Below are 17,943 nucleotides of genomic sequence, written 5' to 3' on the forward strand. Positions count from 1 at the left end.
ACGCCAATTCCACTCCATTCACTGTCTCCCCTGACCCCTACAATTTAGCAGCTTTCCTAACTAGAAGATGGGGGCAAAAAAGACCATCTAGTCACGTACTCCTGTGCCTACAGCTGGCTTTTTTTCTGTGCATGGCTTTTTCTTCAAAACGGGTTGGTTCCTGCCTCTTGTCTGTTAAATCTGTTATTCAATGAACCTAATCCCATTAGGTCACAGCCTAATTTTTTCTGCGCTAGGACTGACTGAAGAATGCACCCTCCACCTAAGGTTGGGCGTGACCTGACACCGGGGGAGGATTAGGATTTGGCTGGGGGCAGGGGAGGACCACCTGGGCCACAAGGGCTGTAGGAGGAGCGAAGCCGGAGAGCGGCCGCCACCTGGGGCGTGCCAGGCGGCCTAGGCGCGCGGCGCAGAGTTGCGCTGTGGCTCCACCTTGTGGTCACCTGTCCTAAGAAGCGAGCCGCGGCGGTCGCCATCGACACGTTTCTGCTGAATGCCACCTGTTTCCCGTGCCGATAGGGCACTAGTGCCCTTGACTCGGGACCCTGAGGGCACGGTCCGATTCCCACAGGTTTTCGTTACTGTGGCCAGCGCTCCGGGTCTAGTTCCCGACCCCGCCGTCCCTTCCCGGAGCAAGTTCCCCAGTGTGCTGCTCTGAGTCCTTAGCCTAAACGACTAAGGTGCCCAGTCGGGAGCTGGTTTAGGATGAAGAGTCGGCTAGAAGGGTGGCAAGCGGCTAAGGTCAAAAAGGAGACTGAAGGGGGCTCTGCGACCGACTCTTCAATCCCCCGCCGCACCGTCTTTAAGCCCGGTTAGGGTCTCCACGCGAAGGAAAAGCGAATGAAGGCTCTGGCAAGGTCGAGAAGTTGGCCTCCCAACTCCTGCTGTCTCACTGTAGTGGGCCCGGGGCAGTACTAGCAACCTCGGTAGCCTACTCGCCTCGGTGGCGGGGCAGCCCCGGGAACTACGGTTCCCAGGGTGCCCCGGCCACTTCCGGTTTCGGGCTGGCCGGAAGCCAGTTTGAATTCGTGTTCCCGCCCCTCTCCCGGCTCTCGGCCCCCTCCTTCCCTCGCCGCCCCGCCCCCGCCATGCACGCACACACACGTACACACGCGGGCAGCTGTCGGCGCCGACGTACCTGGTCCGCAGCTGGCGCGGTATGCATGGACGCTGCGGTCCCGGGCTTCTCGGGCTCCCTACCGCCTCGTACCGGCAGGTGTCCTTCACACGCCACCTTTTCGAGCTGCCTTAGTTCCTTAGTTCCCCGGCTTCGCGATCCCGCCTCTCAGTTGGGCCGACCGCGGCCAAAGTTGTGGGATGTCCAGCCTGACTGGGACGGCCAGCTCTAACCACGCTGCGTTTCTCCCCCCCAAGCCTACGGTCCTGCCCCCTCCCAGGCGCCTGGCCTCACTGCCTGCAGCCTCTTCCTCCCCTCCCCTTCCGACCTAACGCTGACCTCGTGGGGTCTCTACTGCCACAGCAACCTGGAGCTCCCGGTCCCCAAACTGGCAATTGCAGTTCTCTAACCTCAGCGTTCAAGTCCGCTGGCCAGAATGCCAGGACCCAGTCCTAACACTTAACTCCTTGCCTCAAGGAGCTGGACCTGAGCCTACCACCACAAATACTTCCTCTTTCAGGAAGGAGAAATGGACCGCTGTGGCGCTCTTAGCCTCAGTGAGGCCCTGGACTGGAGACTGACAAAAGCTTGAGGGCGGAGGGCCAGGGGGAGCTGCTCATCGGGGTTCGAGTGCAGTTGCTTTCCGTTATTTTTAGCTGCTGACTCACAGCTCCTGGCATCTGGGTTTGGGGCTAGCAGGCTGGGCTAGGGGCCTATTAATAGAGCCCAGGCACAGCTCCGACCCAGTTCGGTTTGGAAGCAGACGGAGGAAGGAGTCTCCCCCTGCCATCATGCCCTGTAGAGATGTGGACTGAGCTGTGGCAGAACCAGACATTCTCTGGCTGCCAGTCCCTCTGCCTGGTAGTTCTGCCTTGGAATTCTTAAGGGAAAGCCTACAGCAGGACTCCAGGCATACTCTCCCCTAAGCTTATCATGGCTTGGGCCTCTGCTACAGTGAGGCTCCCCTTGTAGTAACTGAGAGTGAAGAAATAAGTCCCAAGGGGAGGGGTTTATTGTGGCCACAGCCTTGCCCTGCCTGGACCTACTCCTGGGCTAGAATGCTAGGTTACTAGGAGGAAAAGCTGTGGATTTCTGGTCCCCAAAGGCCCTCGTAAGGATGGGGTGCTTCCTAACAGAGGAAGCGCAGAGACAGGAATTTGCTAGCCCCAAACCAGACTCTGCATTAGGAAACCGCTGAATTGTGTTCAGCCACTCCCATTCGTTTTATTTCTTTCCTTCTTGAGGGGCTCTGCCCCTATTCACACGGGTCAAAAGACCTCAGGATCTTTCCCTACTCTATAGCGAAGCCTCATTCAGGAACACTTGTCTCCACTGAAGTGTGCGTGTGTGTGTGTATAGTCATTCCTATGGAACCTTCTTATTTTAATGTACTAAGGTATGAGTTCCCTAACCCATGCATTGGGAATTATGGGGAAATCTTCATGCCTTACTGGACTCATCACCAAAATTATTCCCATCCACAACCAATATGCTAGAATTCCTGCTGGCCAAGGATGCACATCCACAGCAATGCCCCTACTTGCAAACCAGAAATTTCTTTTTTTTAAAAAGATTTATTTACATATGCATACAAGGATGGGGTACAGGCCAGAGGTGTGGGGTAGTGAGAGGATTCACCAGAGAGTGAGGAACAGAACAGGCAGATTGACTGAAATACACTGCTGAGGGGAGCAGCGGGTGAGTCAGGAGAGGTCTGCTGCGCCATGTGGGTTGCTCCCTGGCCAGGGATCGAACTGGTGCTACAGTGGCTGCGGACAGCTTCATAGGTTGCGTTTTAACCTCTTGCGCCACCAGGGAGACCCAAAACCCAGAAATTTCTACCTTCAGCAGCCCTAGTCTTTGGTCCCCGGGTGAAACCAGATGACTTTGGGGCAAGAACGATTGTTTCCCTACACACTGGTGGAGAAACACAGTTTCTCCACAGACTGGGGTGACCCAATAAAGCTCTACTTTCAAGATTGAGCCCAGATCTTCAGATACAGGCTGCATTTGCCCCAACTCCATCTCTTGCTGAGAGCACTGGAGAGAGAAATGGACTCTCCTGAGTACCTTCCGCTAGGTAATTCCTTGTCTCTTTAGTCTCAGTACTGTGGATAAGCAACCACAGCTGCCTGCATGGTGTGGGACAGCTTTCAGCCTGTAGGGGCTGCTGGTCTTCCTGGGATCTCCGGCTTGAGACCTAGCTGTTGGGAGGGAGTTCCAAGTAGCCAATCATCTTAGGGTTGCTGACCTCCTCCAGGGCTTGCTAGCCCAATCCCCTCTGAGTCTAGAGAGCATATGGAGTGGAGAGAAATTCACTAAGAACCTAAAGGCATTTTACTCCCATACATTACCAAATGAAAAGACAAAAGAGACAAAGGCCAGTCAGTGAGGATGGGACATGCCTAGGGCAGTTTGACTCTCTCCATCCACTCCAGGCTAGCAATGCTTATGCCACAAACAAGGCAGTTCAGCAGGCCCAGGCTACAGGTGAGAGAGGGGTGTGTTTTCTGAGCCACCTTTAGGAAGTAGGAAAAGAGTCTAATGCTCTGTCTCGACAAACCGCTGAGCATATGAAGGGTTTACCAGCCTAGCCTAGACTTGGTCAGGAAGGTACTCATGTATTTGTTCATTTAACAATAATGATTAATCCTAGGACCTCCCTGGTAGCTCAGGGGTTAAAACCTCAGTGCTATCAAGCTATCAACAGTGACATGAGTTCGATCCCTGAACAGGGAGCTAACTCATGCCATGCAGCAGACCTCTCCTGTGTCTCCTACTGCACCCCTCAGCGGTGTATTTCAGTAGATCTGCCTGTTCTGCTCCCCACTCTGTCTCTGGTGAATCCTCTCACCCTCACCCTGCCCCTCTGGCCTGCCCCGCCCCTCTGGCCTGCATCCCAGTTCTTGTATGCATGAAATAGATCATTTATTTTTTTAAATATTTATTTATACAAGAACCGGGGTACAGGCCAGATGCGCAGGAGGGTGAGAGGATTCACCAGAGACAGAGTGGGGACAGAACTTAAAAAAAAAAAGTACCAGGGCCTCCCTGGTGGCGCAAGGGTTTAAGCACCGCACTGTGAAGCAATCTGTGGCCTCTGCAGCATGAGTTCTATCCCTGGCAGGCCAGGGAGCAACCCACATGGTGCAGCAGACCTCTCCTCTCTCGCCCGCTGCTCCCCTCAGCAGTGTATTTCAGTTGGTCTGCCTGTTCTGTTCCCCAATCTGTCTCTGGTGAATACACTCACCCCCCCCATCTCATCTCTGGCCTGTACCCCAGCTCTTGTATGCATAAATAAATAAATCTTTTTTTAGATTTTAAAAAAAGTACCAAATCTTTATTTTTTTAAAGATTTATTTATGCATACAAGAGCTGGGGTACAGGCCAGAGGTGTGGGGAATGAAAGGATTCACCAGAGACAGAGTGGGGAACAGAACAGGCAGATTCACCAAAGTACAGTGCTGAGGGGAGCAGCGGGCGAGACAGGAGAAGTCTGCTGCGCCATGTGAGTTGTTCCCTGGCCAGCCAGGGATCAAACTCCTCGTGCTGCAGAGGCTGCGGACAGCTTCATAGGTTGCGTCTTAACCCCTTGCGCCACCAGGGAGGCCCCAAATCTTTAAAAGAAAAAAGAGTACCTGATCTCTTCCCACCAAGTATCCCTTCTAAAACCAAGTTCATCTCAGTTGATGGCAATTTCCTCTTTCTAGGTGCTCTGGCCAAAAAAATCTTGGAATCATACTTCATATCCAATCCCTCAGCAAATTCTGTTAACTCTCCCTTCCAGAATATGTCCGGAATCCAATCACTTCTCACCACCTCCAGTGCCACCACCCTGGTCCAAACTACCATCCTGCCTCAGCGGGACCACTGCAGCAACCTCCTGACTGGTCTCACTGCTTCCACTCTTGTCCCATGTAGCCTATTCTCTGTACAGAAGCCAGAATAATCATGTCTATTCCCTGCACAAAAACCCTCCAATGGTTCCTCATGTCTCTCAGAGTAAAGCCAAAATCTTACAGCAATGTCTACACAATTTGGTCCCCTACTAAATTTCTTATCTCTCCTGCTAGTACTCTCCCCCACCCTCCCTCTATTCCAGTCACTTGACCCTCCCTGCTGTTCCTTAGACAAGTCAGGAGCACAACTTACCTAGTACCTTTGTACTGACTGTTACATTGCTATGTATACTCTTCTGCATGACTCACTTCCTCAACTCCTTCAAATCTTTGTTCAAATGTCAACTTCTCAGTGAGGCCTACCTGACACACCCATTTAAGATCACTCTCCTAATTTACAGTTTACAGTAAATGCAGGATATAGAGGAACTAGATAAATGACAAGATGAGGAAAAAGCAAAGGAATCCAGAAAGTAAGCTATTCTACAAAATAACTAACTTGTACTCTGGTATCATTACTTTTTTAAGAATGAGAAGCTGGGGCCTCCCCTGGTGGCACAGAGGTTGAGCGCTGGGCTGCAAGGCTGCCTGCAGCCTCTGCAGTGCCAATTCGATCCCCGGCCACCTGCGAGGGTCCCACAAAAAATAAATAAATAAAATAAATAAATTAAATTAAAAAAGAATGAGAAGCTTATCTTTCTGAACCCAGTTGGAGTAGATACATTTCTCCTTATTACTCTTGCTATGTACTGCTAAAACCCTGGGCATTATATATAAAACAAACATAAGAAGATTCTGCACCACCTCCCTGGTGGTGCATGGGGTTAAGCACAGCATTCTCAAGCTATCGGCAGCCTCTTCAGCATGAGTTAAATCCCCGGCCAGCGAGCTACCCACATGGCGCAGCAGACCTCTCCTCACTTGCCTGCTGTTCCCCTCAGCAGTGTATTTCAGTCAATCTGCCTGTTCTGTTCCCCACTGTTCCCCACTCTGTCTCTGGTGAATCCTCTCACCACCACCCCCCTCCCACACACACCTCTGGCCTGTACCCCAGCTCTTGTATGCATAAAAATAAAATAAATCTTTAAAAAAAAAAAAAAAGGAAGAAGATTCTGAAAGGAGAAAAGGGCAAACTGACTAGGAACCCCAGTGACCTGGACTTCTGGTTTGGAATTTCCTGGGTTTTTTTATTGCTTCATATAGCCCAGTCTGTGTGCTGGAGAAGCCAGCAGCCTGAAATGGCAATGGGCACAGACCGAAAAAGCTAACTGTCTCTAGTCAAAAGACCAGGAAACTGGCAGCTTAGCCAGACAGAAAACCCTTAGACAATAACTGTTCCACTGCAACCAAACACCACAGAAAAAAATGCAACCCCACACCATGCCAGCAAAGGCCAAGTAGAAACCCAGACTTTCACTCTTGCCAGGCTCCCCCTCACTATCTGGGGTGTCGGTGAAGGCCTAGGAGGATGCCTGGACTTCCATCCCTGAAGGGTAACAAGGCTCTCCCTCCCCACTGGGTGGTGGTAGAGGGACAGAGGAAGCCTGGTGAAGAGTCAGGACTTTTGCTGCTGCCTTCTGCCCTTCACATCCTACTCTGCCATCACCTGCAAGCCCACTTGTGGTAATGGAAGCCATCTGGAGAGCAGGAAAGAGACATTTCAACCGCTCCTAGCCAAGGAAGTGTCAGGCGAAGTCCAGTGGGGAGATAGAGTTCCTACCTCTTCCCAGCAGTAAAGAGGAGCCCCCATTTTGGTCATCAACTGCAGCAAGGAGAGAACTTGAACTTCTAGCCTTTTCTGGCAGCAACCATGTTAGTGGCCCCTTTCTCTGATAGCAGAGCTGTCAAAATAAGCCTCTAAAAAACAAAAGATTTAAATAAGATTCAGTGGCTCATAACATAATATCCAAAAATGTGCAGGAGGCAATTAAAAAATCACTTATGCCAGGAATCAGGAGACCCTCAACTTGAATGAGAAATAATCAACAGACGCCAACACCAAGATGACAAAGAGCTTTCAATGATCTGACAAGAATTCTAAGGCAGTTAATGTTAAAAAAAAAAAAAAGCTTCAATGCGTAATTACAAACAAGGTTAAAAAAAACACAAATAGGAAGTTTCAGCAAAGAAGAAATAGGAGATATAATGAAAAATCAAATAGAAATTTTACAGCAGAAAAATATAATAACCAAACTAAAATACTCAGTGGATGGACTCATCAGCAAGACTGAGAGGACAGAGCAAATAATCAGTGAACTTGAAAATATAACATTAGAAATTACCCAATCTGATGTCCTCCCTGGTGGTGCAAGGGGTTAAGACACAGCACTATGAAGCAATCCACACCCTCGGCAGCATGAGTTTGATTCCCTGGCCCACCAGGGAGCTGCCTACATGGCACAGCAGACCTCTCCTGTCTCACCCACTGCTCCCCTCAGCAGTGTATTTCAGTCAGTCTGTGTGCTCTGCTCCCCACTGTGTCTCTGGTGAATCCTCTCACCCCACTCACCTCTTCAGTCTACACCCCAGTTCTTGTATGCATAAAATAAATAAATCTTTAAAAAAGTGCTCAAGAAATAATCACTGGAAATTCCCCAAATTTGGCAAAAAACATAAACCAACAGATTCAAGAAACTGAGTCAATACCAAACAGGGTAAACTCATAGAAATCCATGCCTAGGCACATCATAATCAAACTTTGAAAACAAAACATCTTTTGAAAAGAAAACATCTTGAAAATAACAACAGAAATAACACTTTGCCTACAGGGAAAAAATAATGCCAATGTCAGCGGATTTCTCATCAGAAACCATGGAAGCCAGGAGGAAGTGGCACAGCATATTTCAAGTGACAAAAGAAAAGAACCATCAACCCTAAATGCTCTGATGAAAATATGCTTCAGAAATGAGAGAGAAATCAAAGTTGTTCAGACAAAGGATAGTTAAGAGAATATGTCGCCAGCCCCTACTATCCTAAAAGAATGGCTAAAGGCAGTTCTCAGAACAAAAAAGAAATGATAAAAGAGCAAATCTTGGAACATTAGGAAGGAAGAACAGAAGGAGGGAAAATGTAAGTAAATGCAATAGATGTTTCTTCTCTTAAGTTGTGTGTATTATGTTTTGATGGTTGAAACAATACATATAGCATTGTCTGGTGTGGATTTCATTGTATGTGGGGGGAATATTTAAGACAAGCTTACAATAAATGGGACAGGGTAAAAGGAGTTAGACGAAAGCAAGGGGTTTGCATTTCCCTCCTGATGACAACAGTAGATCTTTGCAGCAATGAAATAGTTCTGTATCTTTATTGCAGTGGTTGTTATAGGAATCTCTGCATGTGGTAAAATGTCCTGGAACTATACACGCATTGTATCAATGTCAAAATCTTGGTTTTTAAACTTTATTTTTTAAAAAGATTTATTTATTTATGTGTACAAGAACTGGAGTATAGGCCAGAGGTGCGGGGTGAGGGGAGGTGAGAGGATTCACCAGACACAGTGGGGAGCAGAACAGGCAGACTGACAAAAATACACTGCTGAGGGAAGCAGCAAGTGAGACAGGAGTGGTCTGCAGCACCATGTGGGTAGCTCCCTGGTGGGCTGGGGATCATATTTTAACTTGAGCTGTACAGGCTGGGGATAGCTTCACAGTGCTGTGCTTAACCCTTTGTGCCACCAGAGAGGCTCAAAAATCTTGGTTTTGATACTAAGCAATTAGGCAAGATGTTATCATTGAGGGAAATTGCCTGAGAGGATACACAGGCCTTCTGTACTATCTATGCAACTTCCTTGTAAATCTGTAATTATTTCAGAATATTTTTTTTTTTAAATTGGAGCTGCTCTCAATAGTGACTGGGCACAAATACAAGGTGGGAGTCTTTGTTAGATTCTCTTTAAAAATATAAAACACAGGTTTGGTGGGGCCTCTCCGGTGGCGCAGCGGTTGAGCGCTGGGTTGCGAAGCTGCCCGCGGCTTCTGCGGCGCCGGTTCGATCCCCGGCTGCTCTCCGTCCCCTGGAGGAGGGTCCCACATGGCGCGCAGACCTCTCCTGCTGCCCGCTGCTCCCCTCAGCAGTGTACTTCGGTCCTTCTGCCTGCTCTGCTCCCCGCTCTGGCTCTGGTGAATTCTCTCACCCTCCCGCGCTTCTGACTGTACCCAGTGCATGTATAAACAAAAGAAACAAACAAACAAATAAATAAAACATGCCTCTAAAAAAAAAAATATATAAAACACAGGTTTGGGAAAATTCAAATATAGGCTGGATATTACACAATATGAAATTATTGCTAATTGTCTTAGATGTCATGATAATATTGTGGTTATATGGGAAAATGCATTCTTTTTTCCTAAAGATTTACTTTATTTATTTATGCATACAAAAGCTGGGGTACAGGCCAGAGGTGGGAGGGGGGTGAAAGGATTCACCAGAGACAGAGTGGGGAACAGAACAGGTGGATTGACTGAAATACACTGCTGAAAGGAGCATGGGGTGAGACAGGAGAGGTCCGCTACCCCAAGTGGGTTGGCTCCCTGGACGGGGATCGAACTCTTGCTGCAGTGACTGCCGATAGGTTCATAGTGCTGAGACAACTCCTTGTGCCACCAGGGAGGCCCAGGAAAATCTATTCTTACAAAATTCATGCTGAAGTATTTAGGGGAGTAGTGTAATGAAATCTGTACTTTGCATTGGGATGGTTCAGAAAAAAAGAGTAAATAGATTGATAGAGGAAATAAAACAAGACATTACCAGTTGTTGACTCTGAAGATGATATATAGGTGTTCATTGTCCTAGTCTTTAAACATTTCTATATGTTTGCAATTTTTCAGTTTTAAAAAAGTTGGGAAGGCTATCTGGAGGATAGATATGTGATAAAGCATATAGTATAATAAAATGTTAATAAGAATCAAGGTGGCAATTTGGTGTTTGTTCTCTGTAAAATTCTTTCAATTACTCTGTATGTTTAAAATCAGCCTCACAACCCAGCGCTCAACCGCTGCACCACAGGGGAGGCCCTGTATGTTTAAAATCTTTCAGGGCCTCCCTGGTGGTGCAGGGGGTTAAGACGCAACCTATGAGGCTAGCCGCAGCCCCTGCAGCACAAGTTCGATCCCCGGGCAGGGAGCTACCCACATGGCGCAGCAGACCTCTCCTGACTTGCCCCCTGCTCCCCTTAGCAGTATATTTCAGTCAATCTGCCTGTGCTGTTCCCCACTCTGTCTCTGGTGAATCCTCTCACCACGCTGCACCTCTGGCCTGTGCCCCATCCTTGTATGCATAGGTAAGTAAATCTTTAAAAGAAAAAGAAAGAAATTTCAGGTTTGCAAGTAAATAAATCTTTAATAAATAAATAAAATAAAATCTTTCATATTAAAATGTGGGGATAAAAATCTTGATGGAAAATGTTCACAACTCTGTGTCATCCCCTAGTTCTCTCAATCCTTCTTACTCTGCACTACTATTTTTTTTTTTAAGATTTATTTATTTATACATACAAGAGCTGGGGTACAGGCTAGAGGTGTGGGTGGTGAGAGGATTAGCCAGAGACAGAATGGGGAACAGAACAGGTGGGTTGACTGAAATACACTGCAGAGGGGAGCAGTGGTTGAGACAGGAGAGGTCTGCTGAGCCTGTGGGTAGCTCCCTGGCCGGGGATCGAACTCACGTTGCAGTGGCTGCAGATAGCTTCATAGTGCTGTGACTTAACCGCTTGCACCACCAGGGAGGCCCCTCTTCCCTACTATTTCTTATTTCCACAACACTCATCACCAGATATACTGTATAATTCACTTATTTATCATGTTAATTTTTGTCTGTCCTCTCTCTAGAATGTAAGCCCCCTCCCCAACCCAGGCAGGGATTTGTTGTGTTTTGTTTTGTTTGCTGCTATATTCCCCAATTTTAGAACAGTGCCTTGCACATAGTAAAGTGCTCCATGAGTTGAAATAAGAATGAATTGTTGTATCCCTAGTACCTAGTTCAAGGTCTTGCAGAGTAGATATACAATGAATGTCTGTTAAATTGAATTGAGATCTGAGTTCTGCAGGAGAACTTTGAATAGACCTGTTTATACTAGAGAGGTTCAGAGCATGGACTCGAGTCAAATGGCCTGGATTTGCATCCTGATTCTGTCACTTGCAGCTAATAGCTGTATTAACATCTCTGGGCCTCAATGTCTCATTGGAAAGATCAACATAATAATAGTGGCACCTCAGCAGGGTTTTTTTGTTTGCATGAAAAGCACTTAGGACTTTGAAAAGATGCAATAATTGGTAGCTAAGCTAATGACAAAACAAGAACAGAAAATGATAGAACCTTCTAGCATGTCATTCTTCCTCCACCCCCCTAAAAGGATGAGCCAGAATTGGCTAACAAGATGTTCTTGGACAGATACTTCCAAGGTTTTCCTCAGACCCCTGGAATGGTTTCTCTGACTTTTGATCATTTCCTCCTACCCTGGACTCTTTCTTTTTGGCATCCTGAAGTGCTTTGCCCCATCATAACCATGTGGTTGTGGGTGGTGGAGACAGGAGATTGTGGGTCAGAGACAAGGACTTAGGGATTTCCTTTCCTCCTGTTCTAGGCTTGAATACCTCAAGGGTGAAGGGAGCAGATCAAGTGTGAGGTTGTGGTCATTTTTGGGCCTAGAGGTTTGAGAGAACAATAGCCCCAAGGAGGTGCTGACAGAAGAGCAGTCTCATAAGCTTCCCACTGTGGTTCCCTGTTAGAAGAGAGCACCTTCCAGGCCCTGTTCCAAAGTCCCTTCCATCTGCTCTGCTGCCTCAGGTCTTTACTTCTGGTGGACCCAGCTCAGAGCAAGCTTGGGGACTCATTGATCATTTCCCTGCAACTCCCTCTTGGAAGTGGGGTGGGGTGCAGTGGGTGGAGGACCGGCTTGAGATTGGGGATACGGGGCCATGAAATTGGCGGCTGAGCTCTCCCGTGGCCCAAGTTCCCTGCCCCTATCCTAGGGTCGGCGGTAGCCCACAAATCCGTGGAAATGGGGCTGAGCCTGGGGGGCGCCTCTGCCTCTGTACCTTTAAGAAGCCGCTGTTTAGCATTCCTGCCGCTGCCGCTGCCGCTGCCTGACTCTGTGTGCTGATTGGCTGGAATCAACTGAGAAGGGAGCCGGGGAGAGATGCTCTTGACTCCACTCAGATCCATCCTGGGGACCAGTGCAGGAGCGGTCCTCGCTGTGCCCAGCCTCTCTCTGCCCAGGCTCCCGCTCCTTCTTTGCCGCTGGGCCTTGGCCCAGGAGCCACGACGGGCGACACGGAGCCGCCAGTGCTGGAGGGGGAGCCGTGGGTGCGGGGCAGCGTGGGGGCAGAGGCCCCGGGACGCCCGCCCGGCCCCAGGCCCCGCTCAGCCAGGGCGCCCCCACGGGTACCCCCCCCCTCCTGGTCCGAGCAGTGTGAGTGTGCCCGGGAGCCTGGAGGCGGTGGAGTGGAAGCCGGCGTGGGCTGGGGAGTCCGGGCTGCGGGGGGCAGTGCTATGCACAAGCACCAGCACTGCTGTAAGTGCCCCGAGTGCTACGAGGTGACCCGCTTGGCCGCCCTGCGGCGCCTGGAGCCTCCTGGCTATGGGGACTGGCAGGTGCCCGACCCTTATGGGCCAGGTGGGGGCAATGGAGCCAGCGCAGGTTATGGGGGCTACAGCTCACAGACCCTGCCCTCGCAGGCGGGGGCCACCCCTACCCCCCGCACCAAGGCCAAGCTCATCCCCACCGGCCGAGATGTGGGGCCAGTGCCCCCTAAGCCAGTTCCAGGCAAGAGCACCCCCAAACTCAACGGCAGCGGCCCCGGCTGGTGGCCCGAGTGTACCTGTACCAACCGGGACTGGTATGAGCAGGTATGGACAAGCGTGCTGGCGGTGGGGGAGGTGTCTGTGGGGTAACTTAGAGGGGCTGGAGTGTGGGGGGCCTAGAGGCCTGAGGTGCAGAAGGGGCTCCAAGGTAGTGAGCCCTGAGCCCTAGCTTTGCTGCGGAGCCAAAAAGGCCATTGGAAATGTGTGCTTCCTGTGTATTCCTGATTAGGGGGGGGTCTCCATTTGGAGGGGTTTGGGAAGAGCTGTGTGTGTCAGGAGGTGAAGGTATGGCGGAGGGGCACATTTTTCTATGTGAGGGAATTGGGTTTGTCTCAGTGCGGGGGCTTAGCGGTGCCTCTGTGTCTGGCAGGGGGCGGTAGGTTTTGCGGGGGCCGTGTGTGGTGTATGTCTCCACAGGAGGGGAGGAGGGAGTATGGTGTTGTGCGTGGGGGGGCACATATGTGCGTGTGTATGTATGTATGTTGAGGTGTTTGGAGGAGGGCAATGGAGATCCTGTGAAGCAATGTGGCAGAGCCCATGTGGGGCTTTCTGAGCTTCATCCCTCGATGCCATGGGTCCCTCTCAGTCCCAGTCTCTTTGTGTGTGAACGTGCACATGGACATGTGGGGATATCTCTGTGAATGTGAAGGTGTCTCTGTACATAAGGCTGCAGGGATGAGCTGTGTTTTCCTGTGTGGCTACATGTATGTGCATGAGCAGTGTGTATGTGTATGTGGTTGCAAGTGTGTGCACGCGTGTATCTCCCTCTCTGTTTCTGTCTCTGTCTCTATCTCCCCCGTCTGTCTCTCTCTGTCTCTTTCTCTCTCTCTCTCTCTCTCTCTGTGTGTGTGTGTGTGTGTGTGTGTGTGTGTGTGGTGTCCCTGGTGAGAAGCTCTTGACAGGCGAGGGAGGGAAGGGGGAGTGGACGGGAGACAGTCCCAAGCAAGGCTGAGAGGCTGCTGCTGAGAAGGATGGACTCTTTTGTCCAAGCAGCTCTTAAGTGTGTGTGTTCTTGGGTGGGGGGGGTAGATGTGGGGCGAACTGAGCAAGCTTCCTTGATCCAGAGCAGGCTTGGTGCCTGGAGCCAGGCAAGGGGCAGCTGCTCTGGTGGCCCCGGTGGGGCATGACCCCCTTGGGTACCCTCAGATGTGGGGGAAATTGCCTCCCCAAACCTGATTTGGCACAGCTTGGGAACCCCTGGGTGCTGGGCACAACTCCGGCTTCCACTCCCAGCCTAAACTGCCAGCTTAGAAAATGGAAGGAGCATCTGTGGGAGAAGCAGCAAAATGGAGGCTGGGCCGGCAGAGCCAGGTCCCTGGCACGCATGGTGGAGGGCCTGTCTGGTTATTCTGCTCTGCAGCCCCCAGGGTAGGGAGAGAAGAGAAGAAGGCTTTGCTGGAGGGCAGGTGCTGACTGCCCCGAGCTGATGACCACTCTGGCCACTTTTATCTTCCTCTGGGGATAGGATGTGCTCTCACTTAGAAGCAAAGGTGGGGACCTCCTGGGGAGAAGAGACCTCAGTTCTGGCCTTCTCTCTGTCCACACTTACTGCTTCCCGTGTCCTTTGCCTTGGCCTCTTACACTCTCAGTGAGTCCCTGCTCTCTCTTCCCCCTCTGTCCTGGGGACCTATCCTTGCAAACACTCTCTCATGCTTGTCTTGCTCTGCAGGGAGACAAGTGTCATTCCCAAGGGTGGGCCAGTTGGCCAAGGTTTCTGTATCAAGGATGATCCCTGGATGACTCCTGGCTGGAGGAGCAGGGTCTCTGAGGGGGGCAGTGGGAGGCTGGAGGCTGGACCAGTGGGAGCCAGGAGCCTCTAGGTCTTGCTGGAAGCCGGGTTGAAAACATGGCTCATCACATGTGGGCACACATGGTACAGCAGATGCATACAAAAGCTGCATATGTGTCCTGCCTCTGTGTCTATTGCATGGCCTTTAGGCAGATGTGGTGATCTGGGGACTCTGAGGAGCCATAGGTTCCTCTCTCTGGGATCTGGGACCAGAGTGGGACTGCATCTGGAGGATTCTCACCAACTCCTAGGGCTGCAGGGCATAAAGTCCTGGGCCTGGGCCCAGAAATGGGGGAGGCATAACTATTCAGCCAGCTCTCCTTCTCTTTGCTTCCTAGAGGCAAAGCTGCATGGGTTGGGGGTGGGAGGGGAGAAGCAGAACATGGCTGTGGAGGAGCCTCCATCCTGGATTTGCAGATATCCTCTCTGAGGAAAAGACCAGGGGTCAGGAAAGAGGCAATGAAGCCCAGGAAAGATGGGGGAGGGGATACCTGTGGAGACAGGAAAGGGACATTGAAGCCAGGGAAAGGTGGGGGAGGGGCACGGGCTACCTGTGGAGACCGGAAAGGGGCATTGAAGCCAGGGAAAGGTGGGGGAGGGGCACGGGATACCTGCTGAGACAGGCAAGAGGCTCCTCCATTCTTGGGGATGAGAGAGGGAGCCAGGGAGCAGGCGTGACTTGTCTGTCCAGAATCACATTTTCAACTCATCAATGGCCACAAGTATGTCCTATCTGGGAGGCCACCACTGAGGGTTGGTCAGACAAACTGCCTCTCCTCCCATGACCCCTCCGTTTGCCTCTCCTCCCATGGCCACTGCAGGTTGAAGGCCAGACTCTGTTGGCACTTAGTCCATGGGGTATCCATCAGTTTCTCCCTTCTGGGGAGTCTTGTCCATTCTGCTCCTGTCTCAGCCCCAGTGTTACTTCTGACTCCTGACCAGATCCTCCCCTGGCCTGTTTTTGCTGGGAAATGGGAAGGGTTCAGGATCAAGCACCCTGGTAGAAAATGGATTCAGACTTGAAATCTTTCTGCTTATTTCAGGAATTGGGCTGCCAGGGACACAGAGATAGTGACAGTGCACAAGACACTCTGAAAGGGCAATTTTCCTTTTTTCCATGGGCTCTGCTGGGGAGGGGGATGAGTGGCCAAAACATCAGTGACCTTGGCAGCTTGCTTTCATCAAAGGAGCATCTAGAGATCCAGGTTCTGTCCTCTGCTCCTCCACTAACTCCCAGTGTGCCCTTAGGCACTAGCCTCATGCTCTCTGGGTCTCAGTATTACCATCTGTCACATGAGGGGGGTTGGACAAGATGGTGTCCTTCCAACTCTGACATGGGGGGAGGAGTTGGGGGTTTGGAGAGTCCGTCATCCCCTAGTCAGGGAGAGCTGTGATTCAGAAGGGTTGAGGGTCCCTGGCCAGGTGACTGGGTGTCCCCTGGGGTGCTAGGTGTGGTTTGCCTGCTGTGTTGCATTTTGCCACCCCCTCAGGTTAGCCCTCATCATTCCTAGTGAACCCCAGGGCTCTGTAACTCAGCCTGTCAGTGAATGTGCTACTAAGCAGCTCAACCCCAAATTGATTTGGGCTAAATGAACGATTGGGTTTGGTCTGATATGGCTGGAAGCAAGGGGAGGTGGATGGCTTCCTCAGGCTCAGCCTGTCCCCACCTGTGGTCAAGAGGTATCCTGGGGTTGATTTTGGCTCTCTTACTCAGGAGCAGGGGAGGAACAGGTTGACTGGGGAGCAGGGAGGGCAGGAGGCCCCTGGGAAACCGCTTGTGTCTTCCCCCAGGTGAATGGCAGCGATGGCATGTTCAAGTATGAGGAGATAGTTCTTGAGCGGGTAAGTCTGCCTGTGGGGAGGGGAGGCTTGGAGCCAGGAGAGGGGAGGAACCTGAACCTGTCTCAGGACCCATGGGGGAACCTGCATGAGAGGATGGGGAAACGGCGGCTCTTACAGTCCACATCACTGCATCAATCAACCAACTAACAAATATTAATTGACCTTGCTCACTGAGGACTAGGCAACTGGGGAGGGGATGGCCTTGCTGAGGCTTCCACACCAGAATGGTCAGACAGGCTAGGAAGCCTCCAGATTTCTGAAGAATGTGCTGCAGGGTGCCACAACCCCCCTAGCCCCCAGAAGCCTGGAGAACCTGATGTGGGGGTCAGGGGGAGATGGGGTGTCCAGAACACCCCTCATACCCTCTGAGTGAGTACCCTGCCTCTCTACCCACTTCTGCAGGGCAACTCGGGCCTGGGCTTCAGCATCGCAGGTGGCATCGACAACCCCCATGTCCCCGATGACCCTGGCATCTTTATTACCAAGATCATCCCCGGTGGAGCAGCTGCCATGGATGGGAGGCTAGGGTGAGGTGCCCTGGAAGCAAGGCTGGGGATGGCAGGAGAAGGATGAAGATGCAGGGAGGAGGGCCCCCTGGCAGGATGACCCTCCCAATAGATCTGAGAGGTGGAGAGATAGTGGAGGTGGGTGGAGGGAAGGGGAGGCCAGGCAAGGGGAGGCGGAAGAGGAGGTGGGAGAGTGGGTGGAGGGGCGGTGGTGCAGTGTCATGCCTCTCGGGCTTCCCCTGCAGGGTGAATGACTGTGTGCTGCGGGTGAATGAGGTGGACGTGTCGGAGGTGGTGCACAGCCGGGCCGTGGAGGCGCTGAAGGAGGCAGGCCCTGTGGTGCGGTTGGTGGTTCGGAGGCGACAGCCTCCACCTGAGACCATCATGGAGGTCAACCTGCTCAAAGGACCCAAAGGTGTGGCCTTCTGTGTTCCTGTCCTCTGGCCAGAGTCCCCTGGCTGGTGACCCTCTAGGAAGTGGAAGGGAATGACTGGACTCCTTACTTGATTCCCCCTTCCAGCTCTCAGCCTTCTCTCTTGGCCTCACATCTCACCCTTACTGACCTTGGCATGGCAGCATAGTGTTTAGAATTCCTGGGGGGACCTCCTGTGGGCCCAGTGGGTTGGCTGGGGGCTTAGGTTTGGGATTGACTGAGCACTCTGATTTCTCCTTGTGACGCTTCTCCGCTCCCTGCTGGCTTGGCTTAGGCCTGGGGTTCAGCATCGCTGGGGGCATTGGCAACCAGCACATCCCAGGAGACAACAGCATCTACATCACCAAGATCATCGAGGGGGGTGCTGCTCAGAAGGATGGACGCCTACAGATTGGGGACCGGTTGCTGGCGGTGAGAAAACCTTTATAGGGATACCCAAATGGTAGGGTGGGATGGTGGCGTTCCAGCAGCTTCTCATTCCACCTGAACCTCACTCAGAGACAGGGCATCATGGGGAATTTCAAGAGCAACATCTGACCTGCATGTACCCATATACC

The 17,943-nt window shown here is 51.4% G+C and overlaps 1 protein-coding gene across 6 annotated transcripts in view; it reads left to right on the forward strand.

Annotated features, from left to right (window-relative positions):
* Positions 1 to 12,421: 12,421 nt before the first annotated feature.
* DLG3 (discs large MAGUK scaffold protein 3) overlaps positions 12,422 to 17,943 on the forward strand; it is a gene marked incomplete at both ends in the record, with an annotated part of 64,026 nt that continues 58,504 nt past the window's right edge. For 3 of the 6 annotated variants that reach the window (XM_084258828.1, XM_084258832.1, XM_084258834.1), the window contains 5 exons: positions 12,422 to 12,897; positions 16,397 to 16,447; positions 16,850 to 16,974; positions 17,199 to 17,368; positions 17,661 to 17,797. In XM_084258828.1, coding sequence (XP_084114954.1) covers positions 12,505 to 12,897; positions 16,397 to 16,447; positions 16,850 to 16,974; positions 17,199 to 17,368; positions 17,661 to 17,797 — 876 coding nt within the window. The remainder of the gene's footprint in view (positions 12,898 to 16,396; positions 16,448 to 16,849; positions 16,975 to 17,198; positions 17,369 to 17,660; positions 17,798 to 17,943) is intronic. The other 3 variants (XM_084258831.1, XM_084258833.1, XM_084258835.1) reach the window with 1 other exon arrangement.

The sequence above is a fragment of the Talpa europaea genome, assembly GCF_964194135.1.
Source record: "Talpa europaea genome assembly, chromosome: X".
In the NCBI taxonomy this organism is placed as follows: domain Eukaryota; kingdom Metazoa; phylum Chordata; class Mammalia; order Eulipotyphla; family Talpidae; genus Talpa; species Talpa europaea.